This window comes from Carassius auratus, unplaced genomic scaffold (genome assembly GCF_003368295.1).
Source record: "Carassius auratus strain Wakin unplaced genomic scaffold, ASM336829v1 scaf_tig00031333, whole genome shotgun sequence".
NCBI classification, from domain to species: domain Eukaryota; kingdom Metazoa; phylum Chordata; class Actinopteri; order Cypriniformes; family Cyprinidae; genus Carassius; species Carassius auratus.
The window spans coordinates 12,890-37,677 of record NW_020525914.1 but is presented as its reverse complement, the minus strand read 5'-3'; the positions used below and the strand labels follow the sequence as shown (position 1 = coordinate 37,677).

Genomic DNA, 24,788 nt, shown 5'->3' with positions numbered 1-24,788 from the left:
AAAACCATAGTGTTGTTTCTCAGGATTCTTTGTGAGGAACAGAACAGAAAGTTCAAAAAGAAACAGCATTTATTTGAAATACAAATTTTCGCACTATTGTAAAATGTCTTTCTGTCACTTTTGATTAATTTAATGTGTCCTTGCTGAATAAAAGTATTAATTTCCTTCCAAAAAAAAAAATCTCAGACCTCAAACTTTTTGAACCGTAGCATACATTTACAAAGCACTCTCCCATAAACGGGACATCTTGTCATACTGAAACAGGGGTCCAAGGTCTGTCTTCGAGCACCACAGATTTGATTAATTTACAGCATAGTCAGATGATCGAAAGAAAAAAAAACCCTGTTATACAAAAAATACTTTTAAACTGTTTAAAATACAAATCAAAATCTCCACGAGATGTCTTTAACCCAGCAGAGTATATATATTCACAGTGGTCTCTCCAAAAAGGCCAACAAAGTCTGTTAGGATGGGATGTTTTCTCAAAGAAGCAAAGCTCTTCTTTTAGATCCTTAAGTGCTTTGCACAGCTGTTACAGTATTTAAAACATCTGCAAAAACAAATGGGGAAAAAACGTTCAGTCAGTCATTCTGCAGCCCTATCCAATGCAATATCAACTGCTGCAACTGAACAGTTCTCATGTTTATAGAGGTCCACAGCGGGCAGGAAAGCCTTTCTCCCTCTGCAGTGGTGCTGGGTCAGAGTAGTTGTTCCATTGGAATAAGGAGGGTACAGTCCCTTTCTTCAGCAAGCGGCGCCGCTTTAGGAGTCAACGGCTCTTTCAGATCTTCTCTCTTGAAAATGACGACTGCAGACTCTCATATGGGAAGTGTGAATTAAATCCTTGCGTCGAATGTTGCATTTACACTTTTTCCGTCTTTCTTCATCCGTGGAAAATAAGGAAAGCTCAGCACAGAGTTTGCACTTTGAGGAAGCCGAACACAACGGGCACAAAAAATGCTCTGCTGCACTACTATCTTCCTGCCGCTGAAATTTAAACTTTCTGGATGCCTTTGCTACAATGAGATATTGGCTATATTTGTAACATTTCTACACTTTAAAAATGAATGATTGTTGAATCGTAGATAACGTCCATTGTCCATTGCATAACGCAGGTCTCAAATGTAGGACTTTTCTAAGTGACCATCCACAAGCACTGAGATTGGTTTGTTTACTGGATATTTTTGTTCTTTAAAAGCGAATACCATTTTAAATGTTCGGGATCAGTAAGATTTTTTGGGGTTTTTGAAAGTCGCATTTGCTTAACCAAGGCTGCATTTTATTTAAAATATTAGATATATATTCCTGTGATAGCAAAGCTGTATTTTCAGGATTACATTTCAGGATTCATTGATGAATAGAAAATTCAGGAACACAGCTTTTATTTGAAATAAAATCTTGTGTAACATCATTAATATCTTTACTGTCACTTTTAAGCAATTTACAGCCTTCTTGCTAAAGAAAAGTATCCATTTCTTAAAAATGTAAAAACTTCTTGACCCGAAACTTTTAAACCGTATTGGCCACAATGCATCCAGGTGTGGAATACGGCTAACCTGATATTAATGGTTGTGTGTGTATCCGGCTCTCCTCTAGTGTTAGAAAGCAGGCTGGTTTGACAAGTTAGATTCTGTGTTCGCTGGATCCACAGCTTCACTTGGGCCCTCAGTCTCACAGGTGAGTATTTGGATGGGCCCCCGGTAGCCTTTCAAGTGGATCTGGATTGATTCCTAGAACATAACATAAATAGTTAATAAGTTCATATTACCTATATTCCTTCCAGCCATCAGATGAGTGTCCTTTAATCATTATTCAAATAAGGGGTGGGCAAGATAACCAAAATAAAATGCAAATGTCCTTTCACTGTCTTCCCTTTTAAATCAAAATCCACCAAAATATTTACTTTACGATTAATCGTGATTAATTGCATCCAAAATAAAAACGTTTTTGTTTGTACTGTGTACTGTATTCATTATGTATACATAAAAACACACATCCATGTATATATTTTGAAAATAGGTACAATTACATGCATATATTTATATAATTTATATGATATATTCCTCTTAAATATATATGTGCAGGTGACACACATGATAATTATATACAATACACACACATATTATGTAAACAAAACTTTTTTTGAATGCGATTAATCGTTTGACAACCACTAAGTTTTTGGAATGACACCTAAGGCTCCGTGTCTTTACCTCAGTGGGAGTGGGCACCTCTAGCTTGGACTCTTCAGGGGCCCTGATAGCTATTATAGTCTGGTCCTTGAAAACACCAATCTGACAGATGTCCTCATATGTCACATAAGCTGAGGTACAACAGCAGTTAAGTCCAAAACAACTGAAAGGACTCTATAACATTTGTTAGAAACACTATCACAGAAATATGAGAGGATATTCAGCATTGTCTTTGAGGTCGGTCAGGGCGAAGAGCTGTTGGGCGCAGTCTTTGATCAGCCCGTCAAGGGCCTCCTCCATTGACTTCAGATAAACTAGGTCAGCTTTTGTCTTCCACAAGTTTGTTGAATGGATTCCTTGAAAATGTATAGAAAAATCACTGTGTAAATCAAACCGTATTTCATTGGACAAAATCTTGTTGTGTAAGTAGCATTCAGTGGAAACTTACATCCACTGGATCTTGTTTTTGGACGTGCTTTTGATTAGCTGGATTGCCGGTAAGCACATTAGTGATGTCATACACCCGCCTTTTTCTTGTGCCCAGTTTCGAGTAACCTCTTTGAGGTCAAGTACACCATTCGGTGCCGAGTGAAGCAACTCCATGAAGCGTTTGGTCAGCCGTCCAAGAGCAACCTCAGAGCGTTTCGGAACTGGAATGAAAATTGAGAGCTTTTTTAACCATTGGTCAAATAAACATTCAAATTCTGTGCAGCATCAGAAAGTTGAATGAAAACTTTTAATAACATGCCATACCTTGACTGGTGGATGCCCCTGTTGCTTGTTTCATATTGATCATGTTGGGATCGCTACTTAAACTAAAAGAAAGGACATTATATAATGGATGGGAAAAATAATCAATACTGTTTCATTGCTTTGGTAGCAGTTATTTAATGTAGACAGTGTTACCTTCCACTGAGACACTGTCCTTGTACTTGACTATTCATGTTATGTGAGCCATCATCCGGAAGACTGTGGTCTTCATCATCATATTCCTCAAAATCCTCAACTCCACATCATAAAGATCATCTTCTGCAGCAAGCCCACCCTTTCAGAAAAAATAAGGTTAATAACACTTGATACTGCATAGCGTTATCCAATGTATTTCATAGCAAAATCTCCCCAGCTATTTGAGCACATGTATTTACTTCTTAATAACTATTAAACTAGATGGAATAATTAGATTTTTTTATACATTTTATTTCATGAAAGAGTTAATATGGAGCTCAGTATGTAAAATGTTTAAATAAAAGCTTTAAACAATAAGGTAATATTGTTTAATATTAATTTTATCATACCATTTTGGATAAAAGGTAATGTTAATCGAAGAATAAATGTGACCCTGGACCACCAAACCAGTCTTGAGCATCTGGGTATATTTGTAGCAATAGCAAAAAATACATTATATGGACCCTCAGATTTCAGATTTTCAAATAGTTGTATCTCGGGCCAAATATTCTTCCTATTCTAACAAACCATACGTCAAAGGAAGCTTATTTATTCAGCTTTCAGATGTATAAATCATTATAGGTTTTTGTTTGTCCAGGGTCACAAATGCAAATTTATTATATATATATATATATATATATATGTATATTTTATACTTTTCCCCCTTTATTATAATAAAACTTTGAAATGTACAAACATAGTGTGAATCGATTTGTTTTTTTATTCAGAATGTTTTTCACACTGTTTCCAAATATGATCATATGTTTATGTGGTATTATGATCATGATTATATATATATATATATATATATATATATATATATATATATATATATACAAATCATATGTAAAACATTGATAGGTTGTGTTTAAATTTGCATGTTATATTGTAAGAATCATTAACCACTTGTGTAAAAAAAAAAAAAAGATTGATTAGTGAAATGAAAGAATAGTTTAATAAAATAGGAATGATTAGTAGTTGTCTCTAATTGGCCTGTTTAGCTAAGCCCTTCTTATTTAGTCGTACAGTTTTGCATGATTTGTAGATTATACTTAATAGTTTACACTTTGCATAAATGTTTGCAATTAGTTTTTTAAAAGGTATCATTACATTCTTAAGGACTCTAATAGAGCAAGCTAGGTTTAAAGACTTTTTTTGCATTTGTAAATTGTATAATAAATAAAAAGAAAACAAATAGTGTACAAAAAGATGTCTAGTGTTAGTTTTTTTTTTTTTAAAGAAAACAAGCAGTTATATAAATATATAAAGGATGCAAGTCTAAAGAGGGCAAGTTTTATTTATTTATTAACTTTGCACGGCACAAATATGGCATTACATACTTTTTGACAAGACTCCCTGAGGTGGCTTTAATTAATTTCATAATAACAATGTTATGAAATTAATGCTTTAAATATAGAAATATTAAACAATTTAAATTAGTCAATTTATATTTTTAAAAACTAAACAAACCACCTGTAGGTGGCATCAAGTCAGTGAATCATTTATTTAATCGATTCGTTCAAATAGCCAATTCATTAGTTTAGTAAACAAAGCAAGTTACTCTCTTATGACTCACTGGAGAAACAGTGCTGTGTTTGCTTTGGAATTATTTTAATTGACAAATCAGACAACAGTGTTCCTAATATGTAAGTATAGGTAATATTAACTTATTTATAAAATCAAAAATGTATAAAACGGTTGTATGAATTCAGTTTCACATTAATAATCCTGAAACACCTGTCACTCGTCTAAGTTCATCGCGATCTCACAAACTTCGCTTTAACGTTTCAGTGAATGAAGCTCTCTACACTGCACACTGAATCTATAATTTACATCGTCTCTACACCTTCTTATAATGAATGACAAAACCTGCAGTCAGCTTTCACGATCTCCAGTGGCTGTAGTCTGCAGGTATAATGGCCAATCACAAAAGACGCGGCTAACCAAATATGTCCAGCAAGGTATATGTAGATAGATATAGATAGATGGCTGTCCGAATATGCATTGCACCCAACCTCCTCCACCGGGTCCGGGGGCTTTTCCAGCTCATCACACGAGCTCCAGACCCGTCTCTCTAATGGTGGCATAACAGGAATGGCGTCCACTGTGATTCCGTTCGGCGTGATGTGATGGCTCAGGAAATGATCCTCGCATATCTGATGTTGATCTGTGATCTCGCGCTCAGTCTCCCGTAAAGCGGTCAGCCATACTTTCACTCGGGCCTTGTCTTTGGGGAATCTGAAAAACCTCTTGCGCGGACGGCTCGATTGCTCTTCAGGTCTGAGATCATTGTGGTTTATGCATCCCTGCACCACACACTTCACCATCGTCGCAACACGCTTCCAGATTATTTTGCTACATTCAATCAGATCAACGTGCATGTGCAATGTTTACACGCATCACGAGAGGAAACGCAAAACACAACGTCACGTGATCTCGTCTGACCAATCAAATTATTAGGTTCTCTGCTTCATGTTTTCTCTATTGAATATGCGAACCTAGTGACATCTAGTGCAATGGAGAAGTACTACACTGCATTATCTGCATCGTCTTTTTTATCGTTTACGTAGGTATATGTATTAATATTTGATATAGGCTTTTACATTTTATATACTTCAGATCCCCAGGAAATGATGGGGCAGATGATGGCGTAAAGCGAACAGCTGTAGTATAATTATTATTTTATTATAAACAGATGTAACAATGACCAGGGCCGTTTGAAGGAATTTGTGGGCCCCAAGCAAAATGGACATAGAGGCCCCCCGTCCACCGCACGCACGCAAAGGCTACAGGAACCACAGCATAGCCATACAGTTTAATTTCACCCACACTTTATATATATATATATAAAAGGTTTACAGTGCATATAACTCTATATGGCTCTGGTCGCGACGGGCCTGACAATGACAATATATCACATGTCATGGAGCAAGACAATACCTTTTGAACAGATATACAGTTATAAAGAGAACAGCTGAATCGTCCATTAAAACAAAACAACCGTTCAGAACCGTTCATTAAAACGAAAAGGAAGTTAATTTAAAGGAAGTTTTCGAAAGTTTCGTGGAAATGAGTCGGGCTTCCCATCAAAGTGAAGTCTGGCACCGTTACCAACGTCTGCCTTTCAGCCAATCAGATCGAGCGAACGCCAAGTTGCGTAATTAATATTCATGAGTCAAGCCTTCACTGTAGTAGGATTTGTAAATGCGTATGGCGGACTGTAGGGTGTTGTACTGCCGTTTGTTACCAGCAGTGGACAGCAACAAGCAGCAACAGTCTCTCCAGAGATACGCTCTTGTGCCAGAGGTGGATGTGGATGTATGTGGGATTGAATCAGGGCGAACTGGGCTGCCACTGTCATAGAGAACAGCACAGAACTAGTACAATAGCGAAACATGGCTACTGAGACGATATCAGCCTGCACCGGATCCAACTTACTACAGCCAATAAGCGAGATAACCAACCTTCCGTTAGATCAGGTACATTTCTATTATTTGTATTTTGTGAAGTAAGTAACGTACATGAGGAACAAAAACCCTCATCACAGCTTTCATTGGCATCCAGGTCCTTCTACAAATCCTTTACAGGCTGTGCACCAAAACATTTGGTAAGGACGATGAAAACGTTGCATTTTTAATGTTTCCTCCCGAAAATCCATGACGTCTTCCCGGGCAATCGCATATTTCCGTCGGATAGAGTTGATGGTGTGCTCGAGAAATGTGTCATTTGCGTGATGAGATGGATGGTGGACTGCTCGAGGATTTACAAAGGTGGACATTAGCGAATTTAATTCATGTACAACCTAGATTAATGTAGGCATAGCTCATACAATACAGGGGAGGGAAAAAAAACACTAGACGGTGTCGGGCACTTTTTGGAATCGTCACGATGTCGTGCTACCCAAGAGAGTATTTTTAAAGGTGTTTTTTCTTTTTTTTGTGGTTATCATTTATGTTTGCTTAAAGGTAACACACATATATTGCACAGGAAAATGTTTACATATTAAGTAAGCCTAGTAAGCTGTCTATGTAGATAGCATTTTCAGGGAATGACCATGAAATGCTGCCTAGATAGGCAGCTCACTAGATTTGGAGACACAGCTCTGTGTGTATCACAGAGAATGGCAGCCTGGGTAATTGCCTTGTTTTCAGTCTGTTTTCTCTAAAAGACATTGACAAACTAAAACAAATTCAGTGAAATCACATTGCATGGACAATGATATGGTGTCATATTCATCCGGGAAATATTAAAGGAATTTTAACAGGATGCTTTGAGTTTAAGACTTTCTCTGCATTGATATATATCATATCAAAACATATCTGGTGAACTAGTATTTATTATCATGATAGATGGGAAAAAAATCTATTATGCTTACATTGCAAGCATTTACTCCTCAAATGGCCATTTTTATAAGTCTACATTTATTAATTTGTAAATAGCTTTTACTTGTATTGTGTAGCTATATTTAAATGAGATACCAAATAAACCAACAACCAGGGCCTTAAGGTCAGGTGCAGAGAATTATGGGAGTGTGATTTTGTGGATTGTTTAGACACTGGTTTTATGAAACCATGAAACCAAACACCAAAATGGGCAAGAGTGATGATTTATTACATTTATGTATGTAAGCCTCTATATTGATTTAGTACTGAGAGGATTTAAGTAAATACATTTGAAGAGATGGAGCTGTCTGTGCACACATTTTCACTGCAAACAAAAGGCAAAAGTTTAGGGTCAGTGAGATTTTTAAATGTTTTTAAAGAAGTATCTTATGCACACGGAGGCTTATTTATTTGATTGAAAATACAGTTTGAAATAACTGTTTCTGTTTTACTATATGTTATATATATTTCTGTGAAGTCAAAGTTGATTTTTGGCAGCCGTTACTCTTCAGTGTCACATGTTCCTTAAATAATCATTCTAATATCCTGATTTGGTGCTCAAAAATATGAATTATTATCATCACTGCTGCAAACAATTTTTGTCTAAACCATGATTGCATTTTACTGAGTAAAAGGACCAATTTCTTGAAAAATTATCTAGACACCAACTATGGAATGGTAGCATATGCTTCATATATAGACACTTTAGATTTAGGTTTCGTAGAAAAGTTACCTCTTCTAAGGTGTCCTGGTGATGGAGAATAACTCTAAAGTGAGAACAGAGTGTAATGTGAGCAGTACTCGGCTAGCAATGCTTGCCCTCTGCCAGACACTGGATTCCTGTTACACTTGGGCCTAAAAGAGAGAAAGTCTCTTAATGCCTTTTGTCTCTTGTGTAGTTTGTGGTTAGTTTGGATCAGACGATTTCCCTCGTTCCTTCTACAACAGGATGTCTTGTTCTTTTCTGTTTTGTACACATTACAGCCGCATTCATCAAATGACAGCCATTTTATCAGTGATGTTCTGAGATCATAGCAGGTCACCAGCTTCAGGGCTTTTGATTCACACCAAAAACATGCCATTTCCCAGCCGTGCATGGTTGGGTCAAAAGGTCAAAGCCTAAAGCAAAAATCTCTTTGGTAGAAATTTGTGATCATTGGTTTCAGAACTGACATTTTATTATTATTATTATTAATATTATGATAAACCTGATTACTTGTATAAATTGTGGTGTGGGGGAGGGGGGCAAAACTGTCTGTTTGTTTGACCAGTGGCAGGGGAAGTGTTTGAGGAAACCTTTTTTTTTTTTGTAATATGTAAAGTGTATTCTGGGGTTATGGTCATATCTGTATCGGCCAATATGTGATTCATTTTCTGTACCAGTTAGTTTTACCAAAAGTTGAGGCATCTATCGCATCTTTTGTTAACGGAAAACGCCACTGTTTTTCCATATTCCGCTATGTTCTTCCCTCAGTTTAAAGTGAAAACTCCCCCTCTCCTTCTTACTTCCGTCAATACAACCAACATGATAGGCTAGTGACAAATGGTCAAAAAGTGCTTTAGTTTTCGAGATACCCCTACCGGAGGTAGAACTAAACCCAACAATGTTTTTCCTCATCTCTAAGGTCTCCCATACATGAAATGGATTCTTGGCTAAAAATATTTTACTGCTAAGATTGTTAAATTAACAGATATTGTTATACACCACAAAACCAATAAAGGACTAAAATATAGCCTGTCCGTATGGGAGTTAAGGCATATAAACTAATGCAGATCAATCACACAAGCTCTGAGAGCTTTGAAACTTGACATGTTTGTAGTCAGGAAGTTGATTCAACTACTAGAAAAGACTGGATGTGAATATCTTGATGTATGGAATACATAGACACATGTAAACACATATCTAAAATAAGCGGACATGCACAAATTTAATATCTATGCAGAATGTTTTCATTTACTTTGTGCTTGCTTTGCCTGGCATTATCATAGAAACACATATGATGGCTTGTTGGAAAGGTGGGGTTGTGCTGAATCCAGCAATACCAAATATGTAAATATATAATAAAAGAGAAGTGTTCTGTCACTCAATTTTGGAGGTGTCCAAAATGAAAGAACGCTGGACAAAATAGCCTCAAGTCCAAATCACATTATCAGTGGTGAGAAGAATGTTGACAAATTCATGGTTACTGCAAAGTAACTTACATTAGGTAAGTGCTGATCTATATTTATGATACATTTAATAATGATACATTTCATAAGGCACAGTATACTATACAATTCATATGAACCACAGATCCAATTGAATCAGGTTAACATTGGAATGGAACACCTTTATTAAAATATTGTCACTGACGGGCAGAATCCTCGCATGTCCAAATGTTGTCTGTTTCATATTTTTTCACAATTCAATGCTATTGGTCAAACCCCACGTGGTAAACAATCTAAAGTGTTGAAAATAGATTGAGAGCAAATCTCTTAACTCCATTGGACACTTCAACTGTCTGAGAATCCTCGTAACGCCACCTCTTCTTCACTCCGCGGCAGGAACTTCCACGCCATTTTGTGTTCTCAGGATTTAAAGTCGCAACGATTGAGAAATCCTCGTCGAGCAACACATAAAGCAAGCCTTAACTCTGATTTTATCTATTTTAAACTATGATATCAGTTATTGATGTATTTTAAATGTCTACTTATTACTAGGCAAGGCAAGGCAAGTTTATTTATATAGCACATTTCATACACAATGGTAATTCAAAGTGCTTTACATAAAATAAAGTAAAATAATCATGAATAAAAATAATAAAAATAAAGACAAGCAATTTTTAAACTTTTAAAATTATGAAAAAAAAACTACTTAACTAAAATGAATTTAAAAACAGTTAGAACATGATTTTACATAAAAAACTGAAAATATAGTCCAATCAGTTCGGACATTGCACAGTGCTCATTCAATAAATGCACAGCTAAACCGATGGGTTTTGAGTCTAGATTTAAATGTGACTAGTGTTTTAGCACATCTGATCTCTTCTGGAAGCTGATTCCAACTGCGGGCAGCATAGTAACTAAAGGAGGACTCCCCTTGTTTTGTGTGAACCCTTGGTATTTCTAACTGACTTGATCCTAATGATCTGAGTGCTCTGTTAGGTTTATATTCAGTGAGCATATCTGCAATATATTTCGGTCCTAGGTCATTTAGTGACTTATATACGAGTAAAAGTACTTTCAAATCAATCCTAAATGTAACTGGAAGCCAGTGTAAGGACCTGAGGACTGGTGTGATATGCTCAGATTTTCTGGTTCTAGTCAGAATCCTGGCAGCAGTGTTCTGGATGAGCTGCAGCTGTCTAATGCTCTTTTTGGGAAGGCCGGTGAGGAGCCCATTACAATAGTCCACCCTGCTGGTGATAAAGGCATGAACAAGTTTTTCCATGTCTTGGCTGGAAACAAAACCTCTAATTCTTGCAATGTTTTTGAGATGATAGTATGCTGATTTAGTTACTGCTTTGACATGACTACTGAAACTCAGACCGGTCTCCAGAATCACACCAAGATTCCTGACATGATTTTTAGTTGTTTGACCCCTAGAGTCAAGGTATGCATTCACCTTGAACACTTCATGTTTGTTTCCAAATGCAATGACTTCAGTTTTTTCCTTGTTTAGCTGAAGAAAGCTCTGGCACATCCAACTATTAATTTTATCAATGCATTGGCAGAGGGAGTCAATAGGCGGATCTTTTGTGACGTCATTGTTTATGTTTGTCGCGTTGCATCATGGGAATCGTGTGGCAGGAAACACCGCTAGATACCTGTAATTTGATTGTTTTGCACGTTTGGAGGAGGATTTAGAGAAGAGAATGGTTCACTCTTGCTGTGTGGTCGATTGTACGGTTAGTTGGGGGCCTGATAAAAAGTTTTCGCTTTCTGATTCAGGTGTCCCAAACCGCAATCCACAGCACCAAGACTATGTTCCTCACATCATTCTGTAGCTGTGCTTTGCTGCAAGCCTCACTAGTACATGCAGCATTTGTAAGTCCTATCCTGACAGCTGCTTCTACTTTAAACATTAAAGCTGCTACACGACTGCATGTTTCTCCAAGACTGGATTTGAAAGAAGGAGAAATGTGTAAGCTGTGATATACAATTTTTCCCCATTAGTACAGACGCCATTGAAAGTCTCACACTGAAAACAATTGAATTGGTACAACAGTCACTACATTTTCAGTAAATAAATAAGTAAATAAGAACACTGATCAATGAAGACTTACCCGGCTTTGCAGTCGCAGTGAGCAGTGATTATTTCGGCGTTCTCTTTGGCGATCACCCACGGGAGATGCGAATCATGCTGTGACTCTGCTTGGCCAGGTCTAACCTCTGCTTTTAGCACGATCACTGCTTTCTGTTTGGCAGAAAAGATTGGCCCAACTTTTCGAGAAACAAAATAATCATAGGCCTTCAGACTTTTGAAAGCCTTTAATCTTTCATGAGTGAAGGGTCCAGGGGTTTCTATTAAATAAGAATAAATGTCTCCCCAGCAGATTGGTGGCCAAGACACGGGCGAGTCGGACCAACGTTTTTTGTCATCCCAGATCTCATATGGGCTTTGAATAGCTTCGATTTTGTCACCAATACAAATTTTGAGCTTCTCTCCAAACCTCCTCCGGTCTTCAGATGTTAAAGTGCTTATATATTGAGGATTTTGCCCGCTAAAGGCCCGTTCACACCAAGCACGATAACGATAAAGATAACGATAAAGATATAGTTCTAAAAATCTTTCTCAATATTAAAGAATAGCAGAGTCCACACCATAACTATATCGTTGGAACCACTTTCAGAACGATTTTTTTCCCCCTGATTAACGATAAAACATTGCCAACCAATTAGAATCAATCCTGCTGTAATGAGCTCGAGAATTTAAAGCAGCAAACGTGCCACGTCCGCTTAAAATACACAGACAATATCGTTCTCTGGTGTGGACGCTAATATCGTTATCTTTATAGTTATCTTTATAGTTATCGTGCTTGGTGTGAATGGGCCTTAACTCACTTGAAAGTGCTCGTTGCGTCTTTACAGCCCGCTATACTGTTTGTTTTGTTGCCACACAACCACTCGCGTATGTGTACAAAGATGTCATCAAATATCCTCCTATTGGGCTGTAGTAATTTGGAGATAAGGCTAGGTAAATCTGGGTATCATCAGCATAGCTGTGATAGGCAATTTGGTTCTTTCTGATTATTTGACTTAGTGGAAGCATATACAGGCTAAACAAGAGCGGTGCCAGAATTGACCCTTGTGGCACTCCACATGTCATGGACGTCCACTTAGACTTATGCTCTCCTAGACTCACATAATAGCCTCTCCCTTCTAAGTATGACCTGAACCATTTGAGTACCATCCCAGAAAGCCCAACCCAGTTTTCCAGTCTCTGTAGAAGTATGTTATGATCGATAGTACTAGGGTTAGTATTACTAGGCTTATTATACATGTGCATTGAAGTTTTAAAATGTATCTAATTTCTAATTCTACTTGTATTGAATTAAATGTTTTGGATACCAGCATTAAATTATTGTTTTTATTATTATTTTACTGACTCAAAGTTGGCACTGTGCATGTAAAATGCCCCAAGTAGGCTAACAGGTTTTATTTATGGGAGAAAAAAGGTCTGTCTACTGGCGCCAAGTAAGCCTATCTTTGCATAACTTTTTTTTTTTTCATTTCTTACAATAACAAATGAAAATCGTTAGGTTAGATACATTTGAGTAGGCTTGTTTTGTTAAAAATCCATAGCTGTAATGCTTCGGTAATGCTCCACACAGCTGTAATGCTCCACACAGCTCACGCTGAAAAGCGACGCAGTGCCTTACTCGGAGACTGGCCCATTCTCTCTTGCACGGCTGCTTCGCTAGCATCATCCGATGCCTATCAGAATCCGGGAGTTAAGACCACAGTTTGAGCCAGTGGCTTGAATTGATATGGCTCAGGCCCTGGCCCTGTGTCCTCAGACACCTCGACATCCTCCACTTCAGGTGAAGGTGGGGGAGAAAAGTCCTCTACTTCAAATGAACGCTCTGTTGCAAAACTACTTGCGTCATTAGAGTCACTCTCCATTTTAGCGACTCTAACAGCAGCTGTCAATTAATCTGTCACTGAGGGTCTCAGGTTCACGCCCCACCGGCTCAGCCCTGCCCTTGGTTTGTCCCCTCTATCTCCGCTGTGCTCTGCCCACTTTTCAGCATTTTTCAAATATTGCCAGTGGGTGGAGTCAGGCTCTGACCAGGGGTTTAGTTACCCCTTAAAGCCTTATCTCTTGTCAAAAGGCTCGACACGACCGCAGACTTTGATGAACTCTGCTGGCAGCAGCGACGTCTGTGTCTGTATCATTCTTATCAATGAGTGCATAACCTCGTATCTCCCCGCTCCCAAGTCATAAAAATCTTGTATCTCAGATTAAACATGATTTTGTCCCACCCTCTTTGTTTTTTGATGATGGAAGCATAAAGAAGACAAACAGCAGCTGCCAAGTGTAAAAGAACCATCAGCATATATCATTGATGGCATGGATCTTCTTCAAATGCTCAATGATTCAGCCTTTCAAACATACAATGACCTGGGTGAGTGTGTCTGGAAAAAGATTGCAACTTTAATGGGAAAGGAAGGTAACAGCTGTGTCGTTATAGTTTTTGATAGATATGACCACCAACACTCAATCAAAGATCTTGAAAGACAAAGAAGAGGCACCAAGATGGGCATCCTAGCACCAACCTGGATGAGCTGAGGTACACACTAGCATCTACCACAGATATGTCAGCAGCAAATCCACCCCCAACAGAAGATGGCTTCCAGCAACATGTGCTGAGAGCCGTGTACCAAACAGCAGTGTGGCATCACAGCCACCTGGCCAAAACTCTTCTCTGGAACCCAGTTGGTAGAGGATGGAGGCTCAGAGAAGGTGGCTGCATTTAATCTGTGATGTTCCAGAAGGCACCAGCACCTAAAGGAGTTAGAGACCTCACCCACCTCTACTGTACAGACGGAAACTGCACCGATGCCACCAAATGCCAGTGTCTTTCAGTGGGCTTGACCTGCACAGGGTTTTGCTCTTGCCCTGACTGTCCAAATATGACCCACTTTGTCACTGATGACAATGTGGATGAGTGGTGTGTTGCAGTTGTAACATCATGGGGGGTTGACCCCAAAATGTTTCAAGAGGGTCTGGCTGCAGGCTTGTACTTGCACTCTCAGACTTGCACACTCAGAAATTTGCACTTCCGCTAGTGACATCACTTGCAGTCTTTATTTTTTATTTTGTTTATTTTTTTTATTACTTTTCGTTTGAATTTCCCAACATTTTATAAAGCCAGGTGGTGAAGACAAGAAAAAAGAAACTAAATTACAATGTCACTTGCAATTGCTACTTGAACTCTCTGCTACCTGTGACGTCACTTGCAATCAACACAAATCGTGCATGTTGCCAATGGAGACAAGACGCTGTGGTGGTGATTAAATTATTAAAACTAATTTAGTACTATAACGTACAGGGTCCTGCAAGAAAAAGACAAGATCGGCAAATCCATGGCCAGAACACCAGAATATGAACATTTGCACAAAGTCTCTAGCTAAGCGTAGAAAAAAAACACTTAACATGGCTTAATATATTAATATGCTATTAAAATATCAAATTACATGTACAGTTCATTAATATAAGGAATATGTATATAGTATTTTCCTCACATACCGCAAAATGTGGCATAATGGACATAGATGAGAAAGGCCAAACTCATGCTTCTCTACTTTATTAAAATACATAACTAATATGTACAGGCAAGCAGGTGAGCCCAGAATAAACGCAACACGCAAAGTTTCACATTAAGCATTTTTCCATATAGAATAAACTGTCTACAACTTGTTTATATCACTGTCTTTGTCCATTAACCTACATTATGTGTTTTATTTATAATGATTTTCTATAGGAGGAAAATGTTTAATGTACAATTTAACGCACTGCGTTCTGTACTCGTCTTCTTGCCTGTACGGAGTTGATCCTTTTAAAATCACTTAATGCATAATGCCTGTTCATATTTGCTGGTCTGTATGTACTTAGAGTCAACAACAAGACATATAGGCTAGGCTAGGCCTACTAAATTGTCTTTATCATCTTAGTCTGTTATTAGGCCACATTAAGCGTTATGTTGTATGGGAGGACAAAGTTTGCACATTGTGTTCATAGCCATCTGCTTGACTTGCAGTACATTGAATAATAACTATATATCGAATTTGATCTTTTAATTGAACTTAATGTGTCTGAATACATTATGCCATATTAAGTGTTAGGTTTTTTCTACAGGAGGAAAACGCTTAACAAAAGACTTTGTGCATTGCGTTCATATTCTGCTGTTCTGTGGCCAAGGTCTGTGCTTGTCTTTTTCTTGCAGGACCCTGTACGTTATAGTACTAAATTAGTTTTAATCGTTTAATCACAACCACAGCGTCTTGTCTCCAGTGGCAACATGCACGATTTGTGTTGATTGCAAGTGAAGTCACAGGTAGCGGAGAGTGCAAGTAGCGATTGCAATTGACATTGTAATTTAGTTTATTTTTTCTTGTCTTCACCACATGGCAACTGTTATAAAATGTTGGGAAATTCAAACAAAAAGTTATCAATAAATAGAACAAAATAAAAAATAAAGACTGCAAGTGACGTCGCTAGCAGAAGCAGTGTCTGAGAGTGCAAGTGCAAGTCTGCAGCCAGACCCTTCTCCAATGGTTACCAAAAGCAGTTGATGTTCCAAATGGTTGCTGCTAGAAAATAAACTAAACAGCCTGAGAAGACAGGGCTCATTTCCCCAAAGAGTGTTTGTTTCTTTAGTTAGATTGCCATTTGTTTTATTTAAGACAGTAATTTAGGTTGTATTGTGTGAAGTTAAGTTATAGTTTTATTAAAAAGTTCATTAAGTTAAAACTCCTGGTCTCCTGTTTGTGCTATGGTAAGGTGTTATCTTTCGATTTCAATCTTTGTTTCCATATAGTACAAGGTGCCATATTTAATATTTTTTGATGTCTCTTATATTTGAATTTCTCAACATTCTCCTCACCACTGATAATGAATGGGTTTGGACTCAATTATGTCAGTGTTCCATTTTCATTCATTTTGGACACCTCATACATTGAGTGACAGAACACTTCTCTTTTATCATATATTTACATATTTGATATTGCTGGATTCAGCACAACCCCACCTTTCCAACAAGCCATCATATGTGTTTCTATGATAATGCCAGGCAAAGCAAGCACAAAGTAAATGAAAACATTCTGCATAGATATTGAATTTGTGCATGTCCGCTTATTTTAGATATGTGTTTACATGTGTCTATGTATTCCATACATCAAGATATTTACATCCAGTCTTTTCTAGTAGTTAAATCAACTTCCTGACTACAAACATGTCAAGTTTCAAAGCTCTCAGAGCTTGTGTGATTGATCTGCATTAGTTTATATGCCTTAACTCCCATACGGACAGGCTATATTTTAGTCCTTTATTGGTTTTGTGGTGTATAACAATATCTGTTAATTTAACAATCTTAGCAGTAAAATATTTTTAGCCAAGAATCCATTTCATGTATGGGAGACCTTAGAGATGAGGAAAAACATTGTTGGGTTTAGTTCTACCTCCGGTAGGGGTATCTCGAAAATTCAGGGGCATTGTCACTAGCCTATGAGGAGTTTTCAGGAGGGATAATATTACTGCGTCGAGGTCGAAGTGCCGCGAAGTGCTCTTCCGCTTAGGAAATCGCCACTGTTTATTTTGTCACCATACTTACTCGTGTAACTACATATGTAACCGTCTTTAAATAGTGAAAACATGGAAATGTCTGATGGCCTCTAAATTCATCCCTGATTGGATCCTAAGGAATGAATGGTACTAAGCTAAACACTAGCAAAGTGGCGCCACAGGTTACAGCGATTGAATGCATGCTCTGAGACGGGGGAGGTACCTATCAACTCGTCTAAGTTAATAAATAAAATAAAACTTTTGTTTTGTTTGTAATCAGCCAAACAAAATGATTTGTTTGGATTTATATCTAATGGCACCCAATACAATATTTTATTGTATATTATATAATATTAGATTATTATATTTTTAATTTGAACCAAAATAGTCTATAGTTTTCTATATTGCTGTGGAACAAACAATGGTCTTCTCAAAGTCGTAAAATAAAACTCAAGAAACGGAGTTCCATATGACAGCCACCGAGTCTTTGTCTGTCCGGGCACCCATATTTATAATTTTTTTTTTTTTTTTACCATAGTTGCAATTTCCATTTTTTATTGGCTGTGCCTGTCCAATTTGCCACAATTTATTTCTAACCCACCATTTGCATGCTTTAATGGTTGAACTTGGCCTTATCAACCATTTTATGAAAACTTTCATTTTGCCGCCTCCTATTGGTTGGCGGTGATCCCAGGAGGCATTCATCAAATCTGTCAACTTCTGGAAATCCATACTTCAGTTCACAGGTGCAGTTCAATGGAAAACTACCAGTACTGTCCAATGGGAGGGCCTTTATACATCCAATCCTCTTAAGACATTCAGTATTTGAGAATAATTCAGCATATTTATCAATATATTGATTACTTTCATAGTCATGCATAATATTTTAAGATAGTACCGTATTGAGTAAATAACATAATATATAATAGAATAACACAATAATATCTAGCATGATTATCAGCCATAACATCAAAATAATTATTGGTATCAGCCAAAATTTCCATATAGGTGCATCCATGGTGCATTTAGTGATCAGTCAATTATAGCATTTCAAACTATTGATTTTAGTGTAATTTTAAATTGTATCATTTGTTTTTACCAAAACTATTGAATATAAATTATGTACAGTATATGCCATTTATTGATTATCTTCCATGACATTAAAATAATTATTGGTATCAGCCAACATTTCCGTATTACTGCATCCCTGGTTTATTCAGCAATCAATTCATTTATAGCATTTAAAACTATTTTTTTTTTTTTTTTTTTTTTTTACCAAGATGACATATAATTTTGCTTCTGTCTACCATTCTTGATTATCTGCCATGACATTAAAATGATAGTTGGTATTGGCCAGAATTTCCATATCTGTGCATCCCTGGTGTATTCAGTGCTCAGTGAACACGGATGGATTGCTGAGACCTTTAGTGAATCAAGAAGTGGCGTGTTAACATTTTATGCTCTGCTTAACCATTTGACTGTGGGAGGTGTTGGTTTCTTGGGCTGAATGAACAGTGGAAGGTGGTTTTCTTATCTAACAATGCCACGATAACTGAACTTTGCTTAACAAAGACCCCATGCCTCATTAATGCAAATAACACCCGTGTGTATTGTTGTGCAGGCCTCCAAATTCATTAGTCAGCTCTTGTGTACCTAATCTGTGGAGCCTTTGCCGGTTTGATTGAGTTTAAGGCTTACACTAATAAATCATGTGAAGTGCTGATCAGAGAGAATTTGCTATCTACATTTGCATCTACGTATATGGCAACTAACAACTTAGTTAGTTCACCCAAAAATGAAAATTAGCCCAAAGATTACTCACCCACTCATAAGTCATCCTATGTGAATATGACTTTCTTCTTTCAGACGAATCCAGTCGGAGTTATTTTTAAAATGGTCTTTGATCTTTCAAGCTGTTTAATGTCATTCAGCAGGTGTTGCATTGCTTCAGTCCAAAAGAAGTTAAATAAAAAGTGCCCATCCGTAAAAGATGTGTCTCACATGACTCCGGGGGTGAACAAAGGCCTCCTGTAGTGAATCGATGGGTTTTTGTAAGAAAAGTATCCATATTCATAATGTAATAATCAGTAGACTGCGCCAACAGTTGTACACGCAAGCAACTCAGGGTGAATGATGTATGAGGGTGTTGGGTGTTATATTTACATGTAGTTGAGGAAACAATAATTCACACTCTAAAAATAATCTCAAACTCATTCTGGATGTGTAGGTTATTCAGTGAGTCATCATATATTTCTTAGTTTTTTATTTATTTTTATAATTGAAGTCTTTATTTATTTTTAACATTTTTAACAAAACAAAACCCCCCCACAAAAAAAAAAAAAGAAAAAAAAAAAAAGGGACAGACAGCTTCCAAACACGTTTAATTCACAATTGCATTTTGGGGCCCTTTATCAATAACCACTACAGACAGACTCACACAAAAAAAAACAAATACAGTAAAATCAAATTCTAATTGCCTATTCATGTAACACCACAAAAATAAAGAATTAACAAAAGAGAAGCATTTCTTTGGTTCTTAAATTGGCATCATGCTCTCTTAATTTGGAATTTGCTTGATCATTCTTCTTTGAGTAATGTGGAGCAGTGGGCTCTTTGAGTCTCTCAGAAGATGCAGATTAATTTAGCAGGTCTCCAGGGGATATGAATCCTAGCGTGAAAGTGTTTTAGAGACTGCGGTTTACTCTGTAACTCAGCATATTCACTCGTGTGCTGGAGGAAAAACAAATACTCAAGTTGCCACATTGCTGTTTTGCGGATTACATAACAAACAAGGCCTATCCAAGAATTATGTGTGCAGCCAAAGGTTGACCTTTTAAATCTTTTAACTATAAGAGACATTTAAAAACACGAGTGATTATTCTAAAGGTCTTTTTTGTGAAATGCTACATATTTAAAAAATAATAATAATCTGGCATTTACATGTGATGCATTCTTGTCTTCATAAACAGCAGATGGAACACAGCAGAAGGGAACACCTGTTTTTAAAAGTGGAATAATACATTTTAATAGCTATTAAATAGTTATCTGTTATGATTCACTATTACTTGTTTTTAAATAATTCATCCATATCAGTTGATATTGATTATTAATTTTTTTTTGCATTTAGATGATCTTTGCCATTATTTCATAATGTACATTTAAAGTTATTTTTGATAACATTTATTATGTGCATTTTATTTAATCTGTTATCACTTATTAGCATAACATCAATATACTCGTTTTCATATTGTGCATCCCTAATGCATAAAGACCCCGAAAATGACTCCTAATTGTTTTATCTTTTAGTCCTTTAAGATTTTTGCAATTGATAAGAAATGACATTTTATCTCAAAGTATTTTGTGAAATGTTGTTGCATGAAATTACTTTCTTTGAAAGTTTTTTGTGGCCAATCCTGTGGCATGAAGAGCTCTGTAGAATCCATCTAAATGTAATAATAAGATCATTGGATCTATAACTGATGCTAAGTGCAAGCAAGGATAACTGATATCCATTCCACTCCAACTCCAGTCCATTTCTAAGACAAATTAACCAACTTTTGCCTTTGAATACCAAAGACAAAAGCTCATTCAATCTTAATATCCATCACACATTGCTTTTGAAGCTCTCATTGGAATGGTCCATCTCCTCCAGATTTGACTGTAGTATCAAGGGCTTAGTTTGTTTGTAATTCCAATGCCATAGCCAAGGTCAGGCATTTGGCTAGGAAGATGAATGGGTTAAGTGTTGTAGAGCTCACCCTATCATAAATGCTTCTTGCCTAAATGTTATGATGGACCCTCATGGCTATGAAACAGGATTGATAAAAAGGTCTGATTTCAGATGTTTGATCTGTGACTGGGCACTGGAAGGAAAATGGGAGTATGAAATTACATTTGAAACCACAGTGAAAGAAAAATGCAGGTGCTCTGTTATTATATTTAGAAGTATTAATGTTGTCTTAATAATCTCTTGCATAAGCACATTTTGAGACAAGAGTGAGTAATCAAAACTATTTGTCAACCAATAGAATGCCAGTGCCATTATTATCGGTCAATATTTTGCATTTTTAATTGTCACACTTGGCACATAAATTTTTCAATAATTGTCGGAAATGTGACTTCTATTTTGACAGGACCGCCTGAGTTTAGACACCAAGTGTAGTTAGTTTCGTTTTTTTTTGTCTGTGTGTAACAGAACGTCACATTAATGTTATTTCCACCGCATACATGAAATTACTTGGAATATGGTTCTTAGTGTGGATACACTTAACATTACTTAGTGTGCAACTGGTAACAAAGTTTACTTAGTTTTTCCTCACTTCCTTATGGAAAAAACAATGATTTAAAGAATCAAGCAAGACGTTGCTACCTGTTTTTACGTATTTATTTTTCGCAAGCTCAATTTTTTTGTGTTTAATGGATTCCTTTTGAATTACTTCCTTCTTATTATTTTAGTAAATATTATGTAAAAAAAAAGATTTATTTAATTTCATGATTGCTATGCATGTGGTATTTACTAACTAGTGCTGATCATGTGATCTTCTATTGGCTTTATCATCTTCAGCCATCCAAAAATCAATGTCGGTCGACCTAAAAAGATATGTTTAGAAACCAATAATAAACCAATTAATAAATGTATTTATTTATTTAATTTTAAGGGAATTTTTGTTTACTTTTGTAATTTAAAATTTTGGGTTGCTTACTGATGTTGAAAATCTGGGTCTTGAAGTTAAACCAGATGAATGTGATCAACACAGTACTGAGAGGGAAAATATTCCTGCTCTATATCACTTTATATCCCATGCAGAATAAAAATGTTATTTGGTTTCAGTTGCATCTCACTGCAAGAAATATGAAAAAGGTTTCTTTGCTTTGATCTCCATAGAAGTGCTCGGAGTGGAGAGCAAATCAATCAGGCCAAGCATGTGTCCAGTGACAACTCAAAAGACTGATGACTGCAGCGGGCAGCTTTCATTCTGCACCTCAGTGTCCTCTTTTATTTTCAGGAGGACCGTGTCTAGGCAACAGGCTTCTCAAGGATTGCCACAAAAAGCTGATGCACTTCAAACTAAAGTGTGTCATCTTTGCGCCTCTAACGATACCAAAGGAAACTGCAAAAATAGTGATGGTTCTTTAACAGGTTTCCCAAATACTTTCCCTTTTGATTGGTTGGCCAATCAGATTGTCTATTCTAAACTAAATTGCTATAATTGAAGCAATAATTCTTCATTATTATAATTATTATAATTATTTTTGCTCATCATACAGGCCATTTAACATATAGAACACCATAAATATGCCATAGTATGCAAAGCTCAGCTGAATGTAGCCGTTTTTACTGAACAATATGAAATGTGAAAGTTTGTAAATGTAGTGATTTTAAATGTATGTGGATCCCACATATACAGCTTTTATGTTCACTCTAACAAATGCAGAAATTTTATTTGTTGTTTGTTGTTTTGCACATTAACATTTGTTGTGCTTTATTTTGCTGACAGATATTGTTTGGATTTTTGTATTCGTGAGTCAGCTTGAAATTAATATTGATCCTATAGTTAAAAACTTCAAAATGAAATCATTCAAGACTTTTTGTGGTATTTGTCAGCGCACATTTTCCCCGGTTTTTCTCTTTTGTCAAGAAAACTCTCCCTCTGAAACTTTAAACTTTTGTTAAAATGGCCAAGTACTTTTGAAATCCCCTGTTCTTTTATTCATTCTCTGTCCCGTCTCAAGTTCATTTGTTCTGACAATTGGCACATTTAGCATCTCAGCGGTGACATTCACCACCTGATGAAGTGTAGAGGCCTTTCGCTTTCCCTGCATCAGCTGACTTTGATGAATCTCCAGGATATTTGTAGCCAAACCCAAGCACGGTCCTCTGCCTCTGAGTCACACATACAGAAAGAAATCAGATTCATCTGCTGCTTATCAGAATTTGTAGGTTTGGCAGATTCTCGGATGTAGTTAGATATCTCCAACAGGGTGCAGACAGCTTTAGCCTGTGCTCTGAGGTGATGGACCCCTGCTCAGGTTCCTCTGCAGTGACACTGGAGATCAGGCACCAGGTAACCTGGACATGAAGGAGACTAGGAATGTAATGAGACACATTAAGGATCATTAATTAAAGAAGATAGAGAGAGAGAGAGACAGAATAAAGGAGAGGTCCAACTTTTCTGGCTAGCTTGCTTCATAGGAACAGTAACACGTCAGCATGGAGCAGTGCAGACGTGCTGAGTTATTGATGAAGGTGAGCAGGTTCAAGGCTGTTATTTGAGTTCCTCATGTCAATCGGGTATTGGATAATATGCTTTAGGCATCCGCCGTACTTTGACAATACGTCATGGGACATGGGACCGTTAGTGACACTCACGCGGTGTTTGCATACTTTATCACTGATGAAGTGAATTAAATGCAATATTAGTCGTATACACAGCCGTTTCAGAAACATTTTCGTTAGAAACATAAACACTATTTATATAATACAGTGCCATCTTTTCAATAATAAAGTTAAAAATAATCATATATGCTATTTAAATACTAATAAAAGTGCGGGTATATATGCTTTTGTAAGTGTTGTATGATACACGTGACTCAATACAACATTGCGACTACAATACAAAAATGTTTTTACCATTCTAAAGACACGGATTTGTTGCCATTATTGGAGCTGAAAAGGTTTGTCTAACCCAAAACACACGTGATCATTGTCATGCGGTGGATCTGGCCAATCGTGAAGCAGCTGTGTGGTCATCAGTGCTCCTGCAGTCGCTCTAGAGAAACTGCGGCAGCTGAGTCAGCCGGCTGCTCTCGAAACACTCTAGCGGTACTTTGATACCACACTTTATAGTCATGTGGCATCTGCGCTGTCTCAAGTCAGACAAAATTTTTAACTGGCATGCACTGCTTCAAGTCAGATTGCGATTGGGTTGCGCAGTGCTGCGTGAAGTCGAACGCACCCATTGACTCTCTCTTTGAATCATTGGTTCACACGGTTCGTTCAAAACTTAGATTCAAGCTAAATACAGCTGTGTTGCTTGTAGACACACAACATTTCTGCTTAGGGTTTATAGGTGATATTTTAGTTATAAAAAATTTAACAAAAACACAGATTATTGTGTTTAAAATATAGCACAATAATAATTTTTTATTTACTGAACTGTTGTATAAAATCAGATTTGCACTCGTGTTCTTAGCACTCGAACTTCGCAAAAACAGCTATTGCTGTAAAACTGATATTGCTCTCTCTACTGGTGTGATATCGGTTATCATATGATATAAATATGAGACAAAAACTCATACAGGGGCATTTATTTAGATTTTTTTGGGCATAATTGAGTTGTATCCCTGCATCATATTTGTCTATAGTCAGCTGTATGAAATGTAAGATGACGTACAGGTCTGGGAGTGGGGCCAGTGCGTTAACTGCGCTCAAATATTTGAATCGTGTTATATTTCATAATTAATTAATTAACTTAACACGTTAAACTGACAGCCCTTACACACACA

At 36.9% G+C, this 24,788-nt stretch overlaps 1 protein-coding gene and 1 pseudogene across 1 annotated transcript in view; one reads left to right on the top strand and one right to left on the bottom strand.

Annotated features, from left to right (window-relative positions):
* Nucleotides 1–1,232: 1,232 nt before the first annotated feature.
* On the bottom strand, nucleotides 1,233–5,591 carry LOC113080426 (transcription factor E2FB-like; annotated as a pseudogene).
* Nucleotides 5,592–6,325: 734 nt separating this feature from the next.
* Nucleotides 6,326–24,788, top strand: part of LOC113080427 (membrane-bound O-acyltransferase domain-containing protein 2-like) — a gene marked incomplete at its 3' end in the record, with an annotated part of 31,349 nt that continues 12,886 nt past the window's right edge. Inside the window, exon 1 of the mRNA XM_026252602.1 lies at nucleotides 6,326–6,613. Within this exon, the coding sequence (XP_026108387.1) occupies nucleotides 6,530–6,613 (84 nt within the window). The remainder of the gene's footprint in view (nucleotides 6,614–24,788) is intronic.